Source organism: Cyprinus carpio, chromosome A20 (genome assembly GCF_018340385.1).
Source record: "Cyprinus carpio isolate SPL01 chromosome A20, ASM1834038v1, whole genome shotgun sequence".
Classification (NCBI taxonomy): Eukaryota; Metazoa; Chordata; class Actinopteri; order Cypriniformes; family Cyprinidae; genus Cyprinus; species Cyprinus carpio.
The window spans coordinates 20791562-20811192 of NC_056591.1; the positions used below are offsets into that span (position 1 = coordinate 20791562).

General features: G+C 35.7%; 1 protein-coding gene across 2 annotated transcripts in view; it reads left to right on the forward strand.

Annotated features, from left to right (window-relative positions):
- Positions 1-19631, forward strand: part of LOC122149015 (mitochondrial peptide methionine sulfoxide reductase-like) — a 65495-nt gene that overhangs the window by 40560 nt on the left and 5304 nt on the right. For both annotated transcript variants that reach the window (XM_042778083.1, XM_042778082.1), the window contains 2 exons: positions 4088-4192; positions 6114-6220. In XM_042778083.1, coding sequence (XP_042634017.1) covers positions 4088-4192; positions 6114-6220 — 212 coding nt within the window. The remainder of the gene's footprint in view (positions 1-4087; positions 4193-6113; positions 6221-19631) is intronic.

The window sequence follows — 19631 nt, forward strand, 5'->3', positions numbered from 1 at the left end:
AGGTATGTGAGGGGGAAGGGAAGTGCTACAATCCTATGAAGCTCTCTTTCTGTGTTAATCTCAGTCCTGTCTGCACAAGTGCATTTGTTAACAGGGGATTAAAGGGTACAGACATGTCCGCCAAGCAGAAACATGCACTAAAGATAAAGCCAACAACGCAAATAATCATAGAAAATAGCATCTTATGGCTCATTCTACAAAACGTGGTATTTGGGTCCAAGTTCATTGGTAAAGCACTTTTCACAATATATAAATGCTTGTTTTGATTAGGAAGTATTCTGTTTTCAACCACAGAGAGTGTCAAAGTAATGTGTGTAAAAAATAAATAGACATTTTTCTTAATATCTAGTTATTTATTTATTTAGATGTTTTCTTCTCAACTTCTTGCTGTATTACGAAGTGAGCACATTTTTATTGGAATTGGTATTGTTCTTTATCTCTGTATATGTATGTATCATAGGTCTGTGTAATGTTTTTGAAGGAACACTGCATTTATTTAATCAGAAATACAGTACAAACAGTAAATAACTGTTCTCTGTTTTACTATATTTTAAAATTTATTTTATTCGTGTGATGGCTCCAGTCTCGTCACATGATGCTTCAAAAATCATTCTAATGCAGATTTGGTGCTTAAAAATAATTTCTTATTAATGTTTTTTTTTTTTCATGATTCTTTAATGAAAAAGTTTATTTGAAGTATATGTATATTTTTCATTTAAAAAAGTTTGGTGTCACTTTTGATCAATTTAATGCATCCTTGCTGAATCAAAGCATTAATTACTTAAAAAAGAAAAACCTTACCTGACCCCTTTTAAACAGTAATGTGTGTGTGTGTGTGTGTGTGTGTGTGTGTGTGTGTGTGTGTGTGTGTGTGTGTATGTATAGTACCTGTTTTTTTAAAACACTTGAAGTTGTGTGTCAACCCATTTGAAGACATCATTATATCCTAATATATATATTCACATATTAATTTAGCTTGAGTTAGCACAGTGCAATTTAAAATACTTTAAAATTCACCTTATAAACTAGAAAAGGCATCCGTTTCATAAAATGAAAAACTGAAGCAGCCCATAGTCTCTCTTTTCACCCATTTTGCAATGCAGAATTAGAGCTGCACAAAGAAAGAACATGAGAGGATGGTGTGATTGTGCTTTTGCAGTATCGCACATAACTTTTATTTCTGAATTTTAGTGGATTGCAGTTTCCACTACTCCCACTTGTAATGATGGTCCGTAAAAGGCACTTCCCTTGACACCTATACTTGCATTTCATCTGTACCTTCGCTTAGATAGAATGTAGGTCTCAAGCTGCAACAAATATGGCCGCCTGCAGTCGACCTTCAACTCGTCTAGAACGGCACAGCCTGGTGAGGGGGTGGGTGAGGGGATTACACCAAAAAAAAAATGGGGGGTTGAGAAAAAGGATTTGAGCTGGGAGATGGGAAGAAAAAGAGGCTAGATACTTCAAAGAGGAAATGAAGAAGGGAAGAAATCCGAGCAGAGTGAGAGGAAGAAAAAATCGAGAGGGAGGGAGAAATGGATGAATGTAAAGAGAGGAGTGGGAAGTGTAGGAACAGGTTCAATGGGTTCATTACTCTTCCATAAGCCAACATGCATAACGCAGTTCGAGGATAATGCTGTGGGCTCTTATGCCTCCATTAGAACGCCATTGTCTTACCACTGCATACGAACATTTGCATAAAATGCTGACAAAATGTTACAGAGTTCAGAAAATGTATGTTTTTGCTTTCTTTTTATTACTGCACATGTGTGTTTCTAAATCTGTTCTCGAAAAAAAATTATTAGCGATAAATGGGCACAGGTGATATATCCGCAGTATCCAGTTTTAACAAGTGCCAAATCCATATACTGTAACATTTGATTTTGGTAAATAAAAGGTTTGCCATTTTATAGGGAATTGCATGGTTTAAACTGAATTGTAACAATTGACCTTGACATATGTAATTTCCATCTGCTAAAGAAAAATCATCACATATCATTAACAAAATGTCCCTCAAAGTTCACCATCAAAAACAATCCACACCGAAACAATAACATTTTTTTTATTCATTTATATACTCTTGGAATTTTGCGATTTTAATGATGCTGTGAATGACATAATGACCTATGGTGTTTCTCTCAAATAAGATAAAAAACATCTAAACTCATCAGTGAGGGACTCCTGGGAACATTGTGACAAGCGGGCTACTAAATGCATTTTTAAAATACCAAAAGAATAGGTGTGAATTGAAGCGACAGCCCTGGGTGTATGGGCAATGGCACGGCTTTGGTTCTCCATATCTGAGCTCTGATAATGTTACTACCCCTCTGCCATCTTGCCTGGTAATGAAAATAACCCCACAGGTTAGTCCTTTATTACTTTTTTAATATCAAAGCAATATAGATTTACTGGAGATAACGTAGAGGACACCCCCCCCATAAGACTGAAGCTGAGATTATTAAGCAGACTTCTTTGGTAATAAATTAATGATGGGAGATATGGAATTAGGACCTCTGTTTTTCAGTTTTGGGGTTCTAGTCACAGCTGGTTCATGTTCTGTGATTCATTTGCAACATGCTGCTCACAGTCCAAATATAGACTATAGATAAAGTTATAAAAAGCTAGACAATAGTACTATGAATCAAGTTTTCTGGATTCAAATTAATATAAACAAACATATGAAAAAAACAAGCATGAATTTCATTTGAGTAATTTTCACAAAAATTAGTAATTTTAAATAAAGCATCATTTAAAAAAACATATTTGCATTATTTACACAATTTACATTATTTTGTGTATTTATAGTATTATTGTGAAATATTAGAATGATTTAAAATAATGTTTTCTGTTTTGATATATTTTTAAGAAACATGCTGAAAACACTTATGCTGCTTAATATTTTAATGGAAACCATGATACATTTTACATTTTAGGATTCTTTGATGAATAAAACATTTAAAAGAACATTTATTTGAAAAAGTTTTTTTTTGTTACAATAAAAACGTTTTTACTTTCGCTTTTGATCAATTTAATGTGTTGTTTCTGAATAAAAATATCAGTTTCTTTAAAAATGTATATTGTTGATATCATTTCTTTATTTACTGACTCGTTGCAAACCATAAACAAGGTGCTAAATGTAAAAAAAATTGTACTGCAGCACAGTCAGTGTCATTTTTTTTTAAAGTACAAACACAACCTAACATTCACAACCAGTCTGCAAGTCGGTGCCATTAATATTTTGTGTTTTTGTGCCATTTCTTTCTAGTATCATTTTTAGTGAATTGGGCTCTAAACAATGCAGACTTATTTCCAATGAGTGGAAATAAACAACACTATTAGCTGGTGCAGTGAATTCCCCCATTGTGTTTTTAACTTCTTCAACAAGCCTTATTGCAATTACATTTAATTGTCTGAATACTTTCATAAAACTTCAATGGCTTCTGTAGGACAAGTAAAAAAAAAAAAAAAAAACCTTGCAGTGTTGTTCAGTGCTTGTTGTTTTGAAGACATTGAAAAACAAAAAGCATCAGCAATTCTCATTTTAATCTCTGTCTGACCCACTTCATGTCTTCCTTTTCGAATGCTACTAATGGCTGGCTGTTGTTTGAATCCAACCTTAAAGAGAGCATAATCATCAGGCGGAGTAGGTAATGTATTGTGCTTGTGTTTGTTTGATGCTCCTCTATGCTTCTCCTCCATGCTTGCTAACCCGCAGTGAGTCATTTCAAAGTAATTTCTTGTTGTTATGAGTCTGTCTAAGAGAAGGAGAGCTTCCTCTAGAAGTTTTTTCATGGTTTCCTTCTTCAGGTTGCAATTCTATTTAGCTTATAGAAAAGCACCCAGCTGATGCTATGACACAAAGGTAGATCGACTGCCTGTGTACTTTTATGACACATAATGGTAATCAATATGGAGGACTGACACTATCGCCGGAGATGTGGCCAGTCAAGCCAAAATCAGTGGCCCTTGATGACCTCACTGGATTGGGACCGCAGGCCACCTCTGTTTAACACAAGGGTGTGTTCGCACTGTGACTCTTTTGGCGATGAAGTTTACACAGTAACCTCTGCTCCTCTTGCTCACACAGGTAAAACAGGGCACGCAGAGGTGGTTCGTGTGGTCTATGAGCCTGAGAAAATCAACTTTGCACAGCTGCTCAAGGTATTTTGGGAAAGCCACGATCCTACACAAGGTAACATTTCATTCCATCACACACACAAAATCTTAAAGGGATAGTTTGCTTTTCAAAAAAATCTGTCATCATTTCCTCACCCTCTTGTCTTTCCAAACCTTTCTTTTTGACTTTCTTTCTTCTGTGGAACACAAAGAAAGTTTTTTTTTCTATGCAGTGAACTTGAATGAGGAAATATTGAACTCTGAAAAGCACCGTAAAAGTAGGCCATAATGAGCAACTTAGCAAAATATTAGGTCTGAAATCACATTAGTTTTCATTCATTCAAATATTCCATACATAAAATGTATAAATGGCTAAAATGTATTTTAAATACATAAAAACAGCATGATATATAAAAAATATATATTTTTTAAATTGAAAAAAATATATTTAGTTTAACCCTTAAATTTGGTTTAACCATTAATACAAAATGTACTTCGTGTTAACAAAACACTGTGATAAATTTATATAAGAGATATAAAATTTAAAACAGTTTAGGGAAAACACTTTTTGTATTTTGGAAAGAAATAAACATATTTGTATATAACGGCCAAAAATATGAGGCAATATAAATTAAACTATTTAACTGTTAACTTATTGCAAATATGTATTTATGCAAAAGTATTTAAAAACCTGTATTAGGACTATATTTTTGGTCATTTTTACGTATTTTATAAAAATATTTTTATTTTGCCATATAGGATGCCACATGAATATGTTCCACTGAAAGATTTTAAAGGAATGAATTTTAGTCTGTTCCTCAAATCTTCACAATTTTATGGCATCAGAAATTTTTCAATACTTGTTTTTTTTTTTTTTTTTTTTTTTTAGTAATTTAGTCAAATATTTATTTAGTCATTTTGGAGCTCAACAGTCTCTGTCTCTATTCACTTTTATTGCTTGGGATAGAGCAGCCAAGACATTCCAAGTGTCTTCTTTTATGTTTCACAGAAGAAAGTAAGTCATACAGGTTTTGAGGAAATTACAAAAATGTCATTTTTGGGTAAAATCTCCCTTTAAGATCATATTTAGTTCATTACTAGTTGAAACCCAATACAGTACACAGTAAGTTTTGTTTAATGCAGTGTTAATTAAAGAAAGGCTAAGCACAAAAAAAGCCATTTAAAAGCCTGTAAAAAGAGCAGCTCTTTAATGTAATACAGTCTTAAGAACCAGTAGTTTGAGAGCTACGAGAGGCCCATCATGAATTCACAAAGAGGAGAGGCAACAGTTTGAGTGGCTGCAATCATGACCAGAGGATTCAGATCGGAGATTAAAGTGTCTCACCAACCAATCACATTCAGTCTGATGGAGATGGCCAGTATAATGCCCTGATTGTGTCTGTGGTGATGACTAACTCTCGGCTTATTCTAATGTTCACACTGAAATCATTATGGTTTAGCTTAAGTTGAACTGCTGTTTTAAAAAACATAAAAAAAAATCTTGCTTAAGATTTTTAAAGATGCACTAAGTAATTTGAAAAAAGTTTTACAGCTCAGTAATGTTTAAAATGTACAATTGCATGAGGTAAAGACCTCAGTCAAGTGTCCCATCCAGTACAATATGGCTTCTTCAAGCATAGTTAATATCTATGCAGAATCTAAGAAGTCATATCTGGATCAAGAACAGACAAAACAGAGCTTTAATTAAAATTGCACTCTTCCCAAGAATTTCATATCTGGTTGACTGGGAGTTTGTTTCCCAAGAGACTAAAGTACTAATAGATGCTAATTTTGGACATAAGATGCACTCAGTGGCTGAACTGCATGATTACATCATGGTTACATGACTTACTTTAGTTCTCAGATGTCTATAAAGAGTTTAACATTGAATATAAAGGAGCAGTTAACCCAAAAAACAAAAAATTACATTTGTGTTGTAACCAGATCCTCAAACACCCTGTTTTAGCATTGACATATCACTCCATTTTCTTTGATAGGAATGCGCCAGGGCAACGATGTTGGAACGACTTATCGATCAACCATTTATGCGTATACACAGGAACAGCTCGACCAGGCATTGCACTCCAAGGACGAATATCAGAAGGTATCCCTCTACCGGCCTTTCATATCTTTCCCCTCCATATACAAACAACCCTCAGGTGATCAGTTTGTGGATCATTGGTTCAAAACTAGTTTGGCTTCAGGATCCAGATATTACGTTGGACATCAAGCGCCAAAAGCAAAGATGTCCTTGAAAATATTATTGACATCATAGTTTTTTGGAACTCAGCACTCTTCAGTTGTATATAATAATAATAATAATAATAACATAATACATTTGATAAATTATACAAAAATATAATACATGAAAAATAAATAATAATGTAATAAAAAAACAATAATTGTATATAATTATAATTATAAAATTATATTAAAGGGGTGGTTGACGTTTTTTTTTATATTTTTTTTTTATTGTGTTTATGGGGCGCAGTCCAAAATGTTCATGCTTCATTTAAAAAAAAAAACACATTATTTTTCACATAATTTACCTTTATTCCACACCGATCTGTGCCTTCTCTGACAGACGCCTCGATTATTTCCGGTTTTTATGAAGCCCCTCCCTCAGAAATATGCGATGGGCTGAGATTGGTCAGCTGGCTCAGTGTGTTGTGATTTACTAAACCGCCTCTAGAGCACATCTGAACATCCCGCCCCTCAAGCTCAGAATGTGCTCCGGTTGTATTGTAAACAATGACCTACTCTATATTGCTTATCAATTTGAGCCTGATTGATATGCAGAGAATATTATTGAAGAGGATCATGCGGCACCTGTGAAAGCACGGCTCTTAATGGTATGTTTGTTTGTTGTTGTCTCATACTTTTAGATACACTGTTGTTTGTAAATGCTACTGCTTCTGTTAGCTTTTAATATACGGTTTTATTCTGATTAAAGCTTTAATACAGCACAGCAACCGTACACGCATCCATGTATAACACTTCTCATTGATATGTGAAAATAAGTGTATAAATGGAACAGTTTGTTGGAGCTGATCTGATGATCAGAATGAGAGGGAGAGAGAGATGCAGAGAAGGGCGACGTGAGGAACAGGATTGAGAACCGCTGCTTTAGAACATTGATTTTGAAACTTGTGAATCCATTAGAATCGTTAGAAGACAGAATCGCGATTCATATATGAACAGATATTTACGTGCACCCCTAGTTTTCTCTTCCTCTTCTCCAAAGCAGCACAACAAGGCCTCGCCCCCTTTGTTGCAGGTTCCTTGGGACGGGTTTATCTGGGTTCGTAACGGACCCAGGAAGAAGCTCGTTGTAGTCCCTTACCAGCCATTTTTGTAGGCATTAAACTGCCAGAATTTTAAAAGATTTTGGTTTGCATTGAATTTCCGTTTGCATTGAACTTTCAGCGCTGCAACTTTGCAGATATTGTTTATGCTCAAACAGCAACATTACACACTAACTAACGTTAAAAAAGGGAAATCGCAATCAACCACCCCTTTAAACGGTTTGTTGAGTATTGGAATATTTATGTGATATGTGATCATTTATTTATGTGTTCATTTATGTATGTATCAAAACACACATATACTTAAAAACAAAACAATTTTAGGTGTACGAAAAATATATAAATATACTATCATGATAAAATTGTATAACATTAATTTTATATTTATTATTAATAGTATCATTACTAGAGTTATTGATATTGTTGTTGACTATTGGAATATTAATGTGAAGTGTTAATTTCTTCATTTCTGCAAGGCGTTTCAAGGCAAGTTAGGCAACAGGCGTAGTATTGTATTTTCCCTCCTGTCCACGACCTTATCAGAACACACCTGCAATCCACCGGGTGACAAGCGCTGCTTTTAGAAAACAAAAGCTGTTTATATTGACGGTACCCTCATATAATGGTATGCTCACACCTCTGGTCCCCAAGCGGACAGTAAGAAGGGACAGGTGTTGAGAATTACAGCCCTCAACGGTTCTTGCTCTGTTTGATAACCTGCGAATCCATGCCAGATGAAACAGGTTTTCTGCAAAGCAGGGAAATATAGTCTTACACATGAAATAGTAATTCTGTTTGTCTCGTAGACAGCTTGGAGAAGGGAGACTTCAAATCCGTACACGAGAACCTTCAAACACTTACACCAAATGCTGCCATCTGCATTATTGCATATATTTTTCTCTAATTGCAGAACAGCTCTGTTGTCGAGCCGAATGTTGAGAGCCGAAAATTGAGGTTTCTTGGTCTCGGTGGTGCAATGCATTACAAACCTGCATGCGGTTCACGCTAACAACCCCACCCTTTCCGTCGAAGCCAAGCCTGTTAGAACAATAGAAGCAGAGGAACTGACTAGTTCTTACAGGCACTAATCTTCCCTACCGTACCCCTGTAGTCTCATTTTCTTCCTTCAAAACCCTTCTCCCTCCCCCTCCCCTTGTGTATGATCATAGTTGGGTTTTTTTGGGGCCGTTTCCCTCCTCATTCCCTCAGATCAGTCCACAGTCTGAGGTTAAATTAGCAGCTGTGTGTTCTGTACCTCACCGAAGCACTCTGTTGTGCAAGAGCAGCCAGTATTCATGCTCGGACACATTATGGATAGTGTCGCGTAAGACACATTTGACTATTGACGAGATGACCTTGACTGTCTCATTGTCACAGAGTCCTTTCTTGCTCTTCACATCAGCTGTCGGCTGCTTTTGTGCTGGGGTTTCTACAGCCTCTCTTTCAAAATCAAAAAGCACAAATAAACGCTGCGGTCACTCTTGCCTCAGCCCTCCATTTTGAACAAATGCTGAACACAATATCCAATATCTTTTCCTGTGATATGGTGCATTTGGTAACTCAGCAACAGATTCTTGAAGAAGGGATGGATCTCACTGGACGCTGATGTTCGCAGATACACTCACACATGCTCACAAATGAAGTCCTCACTGTTCACAATCAAAAAGCGTATTTTAGAGGCATATTAAGAACTTTTCTTGCAGAATAGATTTAATGATTTTGAGATCAGCAACCAGGGCATTTGAAGTGTCTTTTCTAGCACACATGTACACACACACTTATTCTTACAGACACAGGCTGTAGTGTTGGAACCCTGGGGATGAGAAAAGGGGACGCAGGCCACAGAGTGGGAAAAGCATATGTGTGCTATTTGTTTTTTCACGCAGCACTGGCTCCAGCTGATGATGACTCCCAGTGGTCTGCTCTATTGGCCTCTGACATTCTGATCAGCTTCCTACTTCCAAAATCAGACACTTTTTAAAATCATATTTAGAATTATACAGAGATTTGGTCATCGATGCTGATTGGTTACAGCATTTTCTCCCATAGATGTCACCTATTAACCTTAGCTTATGTGTTAGGGGCTAGCATATGGATTCTGCTTTATGAATTTGCATAATAAAATAATGATGCCCTTAATATTTTTATTCTGTTTTGTAAAAGCCTTTTGTTTCTTATTGCTTTGGCAGAGCAGCCTTTTTGCTTAGAGAATATTTCAATGTTAATTGCTTTGTTTTCTTGCCCTGATATTTCATGGACAAGGGTTCTGTTAATGACTGGAAATGAGAGGCACTCTATGGCCCTCTAAAATAGTTTTGTTTCATAAAAATATGGTATGAAGAGATGTATTTCCTCTTGGAAAATTGATAATTTTTAGTTTGGCATGTTTCACGGTTGAATTCATGTTTATAGAAAAGTGGGATGTTGTAGCAATGTGGTCATTTAAGACATCCAAAAAAAAATGTTTGTGTATTTTCTTGCTTTGGTCAAACAGAGGCAATACTGACTATATTGGATAGTAACAGTGACATTTCTGTATCCAATATAGTCAATGTATCACATTATTTGAAGATACAACTTGACTTGATTAGGTCAGAGAAATTTGTTAAAAGAATTTGCATTGAAAAAAGAGGTTAATTTCAATTACTATAAGGACTTTTTTAAACATATACCATGGGATCTCTGGGAGTCCGAACATATAGCAAAGGCTATTTCAACAGGAGAAGCATGAGGGTTAAATCAAATATGTCCTGCAGCACTCTATTCTAGCTGGTCAGATGAATAAGACAGGAGTTTATGAAGGCTGCATGCTGTCAAAGAAGATTTTAGTTGCACAAGGCTCTGCATTTCTCATTGTGTTTTTGTTCTGAAACGCCTGTAGACTCGCAAGCTCCCTCTACTGGCCATCTTTTTAACTACATTTCCCTTTTCTCTCTCTCTAACTTATTTGCTCCATCCTCCATTGTCTGCTGTCTCTCTCTTTCTCTCTCTCTCTCTTTCTCTCTCTCTCTCTTTCTCTCTCCACCCACTCCACCCCCTGCCGAGCCATCTGCGCTTCAGCAGGCCCTGTCTCCATGGCAACAAGGGAGGCCGTGCTGCCTCCTATTGGCCCGCTGCCCAAACGGAGAGGCTGCTGGGGGTCGAAGGTCGTCTGTAGAGTGCCGCCTCACCGGTGTTCTAATCAGCTGTTGACCCCTAGCCACAATGAAATGAGTGTCAGAAGGCAAGGGGTTAATAAAGCCTGGTCTGACTGGCAGCTGGGTCCATTATGAGTGAGGGACAGGAGAGGGAGACCGGTGAGGGGGGGTTGGAGGACGCTGGAAACGGGGGACTCCGATCTTGGGTTGGGGGCCCGTCTGTGTTGCATAAGGGAAGATTTGATGTCATCAGAAATCTTGTTTGCAAGGCTGGAAATGAAAGCTGTGTGTGGCTCCACTTGTTTTAGCTGCTAAAGTTTTAGCCTGAGGAGTAAAATTGCCATTCTTCAGTTGATGTTTTCTATCACTCCAATAAGAATGTCCAAGTGTGCAGATGGAGACTTGGCACAGTGTACAATTTTACGCATTCATTTGGTATTTATATTCTTGAACTTGTCAGCCGTTTTGGATTCCACCAAAAAAAATCTAATACAGTTGCAAGTAGCAATTAACAGAATCGTGCAGGTGTAAGAAACTGCTGTTGAAGTGGGCTATATTTAATGGATGTACTTACATAAGAATTAGAGAATTTTTTTTTATATAATGTTAAATAACACTGAAAATCCTGAAAAGCTAAGTTTTCTGGAAGACTGTTGAGGTGCATTAACAGTTTCATGCATATGCATTTAACATGTTCCAAAAACCATGTCCAAAGATGATGAGTGTGTCATAAGATTTTAAAATATAATACTAACAGAAAATATGACTCCTTGGGACAGACTTGTTCCCCATGAGAAGAGTGACTCTTCTGTGATATTTAAAGCTCAAATGGAGTAGGGCTGATGTTTTAGAATATTGTGAATTTAAACAGCTAGTTGCTAGGCAACCATCCATTCCATCCATCCCATAATTACAAAAAAATTTAATTAGCCACAGACCCTTCACACATGCAAAGTTCACTGAGTTTCACCATAGGGATAAAATGTTCAAAGCAAAGAATATTTATAATAGACCAGCACCAAAATGAGAGCAAGAGGTTTTTTTTTTTCTACTTTGCCTAGCAGATCTACAAATCTGGCTTCACTGGAATCTTGTATTACAGTCACATTTCTCAGTATTGCTTTACATTTTTGAATTAGCTTTTATTTGTATACTCTTTTTTTTTAACTTAAGGTTTTATTTTAATTTAAGTTAAATTTGAGTATTTTAATGTATTAATTTAATTTATTTAAATTTTGTTCCAGTAATTTTAAAGTTGACTAAATTTACAATTATTTGTAATTTTTGTCAAATATTTATATTTTGTTTTGTTTCAGCTTTACTCTAATTGACAAAAATGTTTTAATAGTCTCCCTTAATGATAATAACCTTGATAAACACTGCAGCGTGCCTCCTAATTCTGGCCTTTTTTAGCCAATATCTGCACACATTTACACCACTGACCCACCCTAGCATCCTCATTCAGATCACCTTCCAGCTGATTCTCAAAGCAAAACATGAATGCCATAAGCTAGCATCGCTTTGCTCCAAGAGCAGACCATATTAGTGCAGAGAGTGACGATCACTCAGGGTTTAAATGAAGGAGATGCCTCTTATCGACCTCTGCGAGATTGTTCAATATTCAATATCCTGGTCATACCCTTTCTGTTTAGTTTATGGGCCGTTAATTGGCGGAGAAGATAGCCGTATTCTGCATAACATCATATTGCTATAAAATGCTGGTAAAAGTAACCACAAGGGGGCAGTGTGTTCTATCCACGGGGGGCAGCGCTCCATTCATCCACCCCCCCTGCCTTTGTGCTCATTTACTCTCTCTCACTTTCTTTCCTTCTCTCTGTCCTCACGTCTCAAGAACTTGGTGTGGCATGTTCCCATCTATTATCATCTCAATTAAGGGCTAACAAAAGACAGGTTTTTCCCCTCCGAGGCCTCTACATGTGTGGTTTACGTAGTCTCTGTGCGCCCTGAGCAAAATCCAGGAGATTGACTGCAGTCCACCAATTACACCTCCCCATCAATGTCTGCAAGAAATCACAATGGCTTTAATTAGCGACTGCAGCCTCACTCTATTACACACTAGCGCAGTAAAAGCCCAGTCGCACCTTCGCCACCAGTCTCCCATGGATAATGCGGGCTGTAATTACGAGGGAGGAGGTGTATCGGAAGTGGGTGTTTGTGGCTTTTTTACTTTCATTGTGTGGCCTTCCAAGGACGGCTAATTGATTTTTAAAGGAACAGTTCACCCCAAAATAAACATTCTGTCATTATTTACTCACCTTCATGTCATTCCTTGTGTGGCTTTATTTCTTCCAGGCCACTGCCTTGAGTGGCTTTATTTCTTCCAGGGTCCATTTTTTTTTTTTTTTGTAGTCTGCATGCTGATTTTTTTTTAAGAATATCCCAACCACACGATCAATATAATGTTAGCAGATGAAGATAGAAGCTGGAAAACTCCAAAATTCCCACCACAAAGGAATCATAAAAGTGATCCATATGAGTTGTTTTGTGTGAGGAAAAGACTAAAATTTGTGATTCTCTTTCAGGAAATGTAAAAAGGTCTGATTCGTAAATGAATCACTGAATCATACATATATACATAAATAATATATTATGTTTCTTGTGAAAGATGGGAGAATTTGTATATTTGGGTCAAATAATCCTTTAAAAAATAATCAAATGTTTTTCCAAAATGTTTATGGGATGAACCATTTTTTTATTGCTTTTGTAAAATATTATATTTTTTAGGCATACACATACAACTGTGCTTTAGAATTTGACAGTTCACTAGTTTAGTGCATTGTTATTTTAGTATTATTTTAATTTAGGTTATTTTTTTTTAATAATCTTATGTGCTTTTTTTGTAATTTTTATTAGCTTTTTTGTATTACTATTTAAGTTTAATTTATATCAGTTTTAGTTTTTATTTATTTTCGTTATTTGTTTTCCAGTAATTTTAGTTCTTCAAACTTTACTCATTTCAGTTAGCTGCCAAGGGAACATTTCTAATTTTCATTTAATTTAAGATTTTAATCTAATATTTATATTTTATTTCATTTCATTTCAGCTGTATTTCACATAACAAAACTTGGTCAGATCAGACTGCAGTAGACTGATGAGATTAAATTGAAAGAGGAAGGAAGCCGAGGTGTTTGGATGAGTATTTTCTATGTCTCTCCATCCGTATGAGGCACTAAACATACTGTACCTGAGTCTCATTATAGAGTGTGTGTCTGTGTGTTACTGCGGGCCATGCATAGGCTAATTAGCTTTTCGCCCGGCCGCTCTGCGACCGCTCCTGTTATTTCCTGACCAGCTTGCCAGGCCGGCAGCCCCTCTTCCCCTCCCCCATGTGTGGCTGTTCTAAATGGAGACTCAATGCATGCTGCTCCTCGACATCCTAATGTACCCGACCAGTTGGTTTAACAAACACTGCGCTGCCAACCATCTGCCGGCCAAATCTGTCTTCAAATTGCTTTAGTAACAAACTGAACTTTTCTTTGCTCAGTGCTGCTCTCGCTTCCTGTGTCCTGCCTTCCTCAGTGTGCTGCTCTCTGCTCCTCGATCCAGCCCTCTCCCCTGCTCTGATGGCTGACCATTGTCATTTTCTCTTGTTGTCTATTCTGTTCTCATCTCATCTCATTTTGGTTTATTTTATCGTATTTTTTTTCTCATCTTGCATGCTCTTGTCTCTAACATTTGTTCTTAGTGTGCATCATTGAATCTATTTTATTCTGTTGTGGTATCACCTCATCATTTCTCTTTTTTTCTCTTCTTTTCTAGCCATTGTGATCTGTTGTCTCGTCTCGTCTTATTTATTCTGACCTAGTCTCTTCTCTTCTCTTCTCTTCTCTTCTCTTCTCTTCTCTTCTCTTCTCTTCTCTTCTCTTCTCTTCTCTTCTCTTCTCTTCTCTTCTCTTCTCTTCTCTTCTCTTCTCTTCTCTTCTCTTCTCGTCTTATCTCTAACCATTGTCATCTGTTGTCGTCTTTTTAAACCTCATCTCAACTGTTTTATTGTTTTGGTCTCTTGTTTTCTTTTCTCAACCTCCCTTTCCACTGTTTTACCTTTATAAATTAATTTTGTAATTTTTTAGTCAACATTTTTGTCAAGTTGTAGTAAAATTGACTAAAATGCATATATATGTATATATATGTATATGTATATATGTATGTATGTATGTAAAAATTTGAAGGATATTTTTATCAAAAGTAAAAAAAATAAAAAATAACATTGTTTAATAGATTAATAGTTTAAATATTTGGTTTAATTTTGCACTTTTTCATAAACTTAATTTTTTCAAATGATTTTTGATTAATTAAAAATAGATGCTATTTTGGTCAAATTTGAGTAAAAATAGCTAAAATGAATGAATATGACAAAACATTGATAATTAAAAAAAAATACCATTGTTATCTTTTCTTTTGTCATTGTTATCTCATCCAGTGTTAATGTCAGTCTTTTCAAACAAAAATTATGAATTAAATGCAAAATTCAAATTTTTAATGTTTGAAAAAGAAATACATGAAACATAGAAACAATAGACAGAATATATTTTAAATTGGTAATACAATATAAAATATTCTCATCAAATAAAATGTTACTTACATAACTAAAATTAGATTATAATGTAGTCAAACTGTAGTTAACTGAATGGCATGTCGAAATATTGACTGAATTTAATGGAGATTTTCGTCAAAAAAAAAAATATGACAAAAACCTAGAACTGTAAAAATGAATTTCCCTTCTCTTTTCTTCTCTTCTCATTCTGTATTTTACACCTCCAAGTTTGCCACTTTGCATCTCATAAAGAGATTCTAACATGTCCAGAGAAACTTTGATTATTTACATTTGTGTGATCTGAAACATAATTAAACCCCACAAACCCAAAGCATCAGAGCACATTTATGCCTACAGTTGAGCATGACAGAACTACTGTTTCCAGATCAGATGGCTGGCTGTCTTTATGTGTTTGTCTCCCCTCTTTACCATCTGACCACTGATCCTCTCGTCCCATTTCCTCCCCTCGTTGTTCTTCTAGTGACTGCAGACAATCAAGGTTTTATTTTCCTTCATGATGATATCCTCAAGAGACCTCAACAAATGCTATAGAGCAGATTTTTGGCACGGGAGAACTCATAGCCCTAAACATCATTATGGACAGAAGCACAGAGCTGCCAGGAAATAAATTGTGCCACCTTCCTCAGCAGCCATGCCAGTCTCAGTGCCAGTGGATGAGTTCTCAAAGACACAGACCCTGATCTCAAGGGCAAACCCAACACAAATGCACATGCATGCCTTCTAAAGTAAACCAGGTTTACCTCCAGGTACCGCCACCCTTAGTTTTGTCTGTGTGTGAAGACACCGCAGACGGTGATGTAGCACAAATCTGATTTCCTGCGCTCAGGAAGTAGAAACCAGTGAATACTGTGTAGGGATCACGTAAATCGAAACACAGTTTGGGCATGGATCTCTCATCTACTGTAACTCATCTAGCTGGTTATCTGAATCAGGTGTGTTAAATAAGAAAGACATGCAAAATATGCAGAGCGGTGGGTTGCGAGGACTGGAATTGAGAACCACTGCTCTATAATACTGCTTATTTTGTCAACGAAAAAAATGTAGGTGTAGTTTATTTGACACATTTTGCCTCAACCTCATGTCATTTTAAACCTGAATGACTTTATTTCTTCTGTGGAACACAAAAGATGATGTTTTGATGGATGTGTCTGGGTCATCCATACAATGTTGTTTTGGTCAACAAAAACAGTTCAGAAAGAAGTCAGTTACACATTATTTTGATAGTCCACTTAAAACATTCCACTAACTATGAGTAACTAGTGATAATCTGTGTCTGTACTGTTGACAAGTGACCTCAGTCCTGGAGATGAATGTCTGCTTCTATGGAAAGACATGTAACTTATTTTTATGAGCAAAAACAGGCTCGAACTGAGTACATATTTGAGCATTTTGAATGTTTGGGTGGCATCAATGAATGAATGGAAGTGAATTTATTTACTAAAAATGATGTATGTATGTATGTATACATGTGTATATATATGTATACATGTATATGTATATGTATATATATATATATATATATATATGTATATATATATATATATATATATATATATATATATATATATATATGATGGTTATATAAAAAAAATATATATATATATATATATATATATGAAGTATATATATATGTATGTATATTACAGTATATGTGTGTGTGTGTATATGTATATATATATACATACATACACACACACACACACACCACACACACATACACACACACACACACACACACATAATACATATATATATATATATATATATATATATATATATATATATATATATATATACATATATATATAAAATATGGATGAAAGTTTTCAGTATATTCCAGCGTGGCACCATAAGCCAGTGTGCATTTTCGGAGATCAGTATATTCCAGCGTGGCACCATAAGCTGTTATTGTAGAAAAAGAGTTTCTTTAGAGATTTATGCCTTTATTTCTCACTGTAAAAGATAAAAATATTAAGGTTGGGAGGATGGGTAAATAATGACAAAAAGATTTAAGTGAACTCTTCTTTTAAAGGGATCATTTGGACTATGTGAATATCATCTTTAAAAGTGTTTAGTCTTTGCCTCTAATATTCCTCTTGCTAATTCGATGCTAGCTTTATAACACCTTGCTTTTTCCTGCTCTCTAATTTTACAGTTTCCCTTCTTCAGTTTAAAATTGCTTCACCAAAAAATTAGGTTCCTTATCTCTGACTCTCACATTTCTCTCTCTCTATTTTTTTTATGCTTAACCAGGACATGCAGGTATTTGCATACCAAATGACTGCTCTGTCTGACACGCAAATTAATTAGTCTGAATTTCATGCATTTAGCAGCGTGCAAACAAAACACAGGAACATGTCACCAAACAGCTCAGCACCACGCCACCTACACCACCGCATGTTTCAGAGATGACTCCGTAATCATCACTCTTGACATTTAGAGGGATTCAGAGATATTTTAGCATTAGCGGCCTAATGTCTTTTGATTGAAGTCCTATTTTTAATAGCACCTTCCTATTTTTTGGTTAATCACAATGTAGATTGTATTCTTATCTAAACCCTATTTGAATCTATCTGAGATACACATTATTTGAGCTCATGCAGAACCAAAACAATGGTCATTTGCATTTTATCTTCGATTGTCTTTCCAGTTAAACGAACTGACGTGTCGCATGTGGTCAGCGTTGACATCATCCATCACGGTGTCCCTCAAAGTGAAGCTTAAGGTCTTTGTCTTCATTCTTTGAACTAAAGAGGCTGTGCATAAGGTCACTGGAATCAGGCCCTCTGCGTTTGTCTGTGGATCGTGTTTGTCTAGCCTCTTTGTTCTGGAGAACTCTGGGTCCCTGTAGGCTGACGACCCCCTTTCTGAAGCCGCATGACTTGAGCATCACTCATGGATGGGGTGAACCACATGCTCCCTGGAGGCATAGTGACCCCTGACCACGGGAGGCATGTGGCATAATGAAGATCTGATTGAATAAGTGCACAAATGAATAAAAGATAGAACTGACGTGCAGAGAGAAACGCTCATCCAGCCAGTGTGGCATTCTCTCTTTGTGTCTGCTGACTGAAGTAGATCTATTTTACAGACCGGCCCCAATAAAAAACAACCGTCTGCAAGTGTCGAAGCTGCAAGTCACTGCAAAATATTCACTAAAAAAAAAGACCAATCAGCTATTATGGTTTCAGCTCACTGGTTTAACCTTATTAATCCATTGGTATAAAAAAAATCACTCGCATAATTATTATTATTATGATTGATGTGTGTTGGTAAAATTGCATATACATATCATAAGCAAAAAAAGATCAGAAACAAAACATAACACATCCACTATTTCTATCATTCTGTTGTTCTGTTTATATTGTTTTAGCTATTGTTTCATCTTTCTTTCTACATTTATATATATATAGTTTTTTTATGAATCTATCATTCTAGCTTTCAATCTGTTGTTTTTTTCTATCTATCATTCTGTTTAAATAATATATAAATAATATTTATTTTTTTCAGACAGATGGGGAAATAGAGTAGGTGACTTAAATGAAACTGCCACAAATTATGCTTCCAGTCTAGATAGCTTTATTAAATATAATAGGAGGGATTTAGTTCTGTTTTATTAATACACAAAGACAAAAATGTAACTAAATTGACTTGGTTAAATAACTTTGTTCACCTCACTATATGATTCCCACTGATTTCAAGTCAAACCTGTGACTTGTTCCATGTTTGAATCATATAAAAATGACTCTTCCTCAGAGAATGAAACCGTTTGCTGGCTTTGAATGGCCGTCTCAACATCAAGGCCACTCAAGGAGCTCAAAGACAAAAGAATGAGGTGAACAATAATGACAGACCAGAGACCCTGAGCCAGAGCCAGACTGGGGATTGGAGTTCAATTGTAGGCTAGAGTCAGGCTGAAACAAAAGGATAATGAGAATAAACCTGGTGACATCTCTTTGCTGTTTATTCATTCACCCTCATAGCAGTTTCAAATCAAAGAACCGGACATTATTTACATTCCTTGTGCTCAGCTGCTATAAAAAAATATTTTTTTAATTTGAATGTTGTTCTCTACATCAAAGCCACATAAAGCTCAGTAAATCCACCACAGAGAAAGGAAAGGTAAACATACCAGAAATAAACCTGAGATCTGCATTCCAATTCACTTCCTATCTGTACTATACAGTGTGTGTGATTATATCAGGTTAGTGTGGCCTAACTCAGTATTTTGAAAATGAATGTAAGATTTTTAAATGCTTTTTTAAATTATGCTCACCAAGGATGCATTTATTTGAGCAAAAACACAGTAAACAGTAATACCATGAAATATTAATCTTTCAATAAAAGAATTTACAAAAAAACTTAATCTACTTAACACATCAACTCTTTACTGTCACTACACAAAAAATTAAACAAACACAAAAAAATAAAAATGTTAATTTCTTTCAACAAGGTGACACCAATTAGATGTTCTTGCATTGGTATAAAAATAAAATG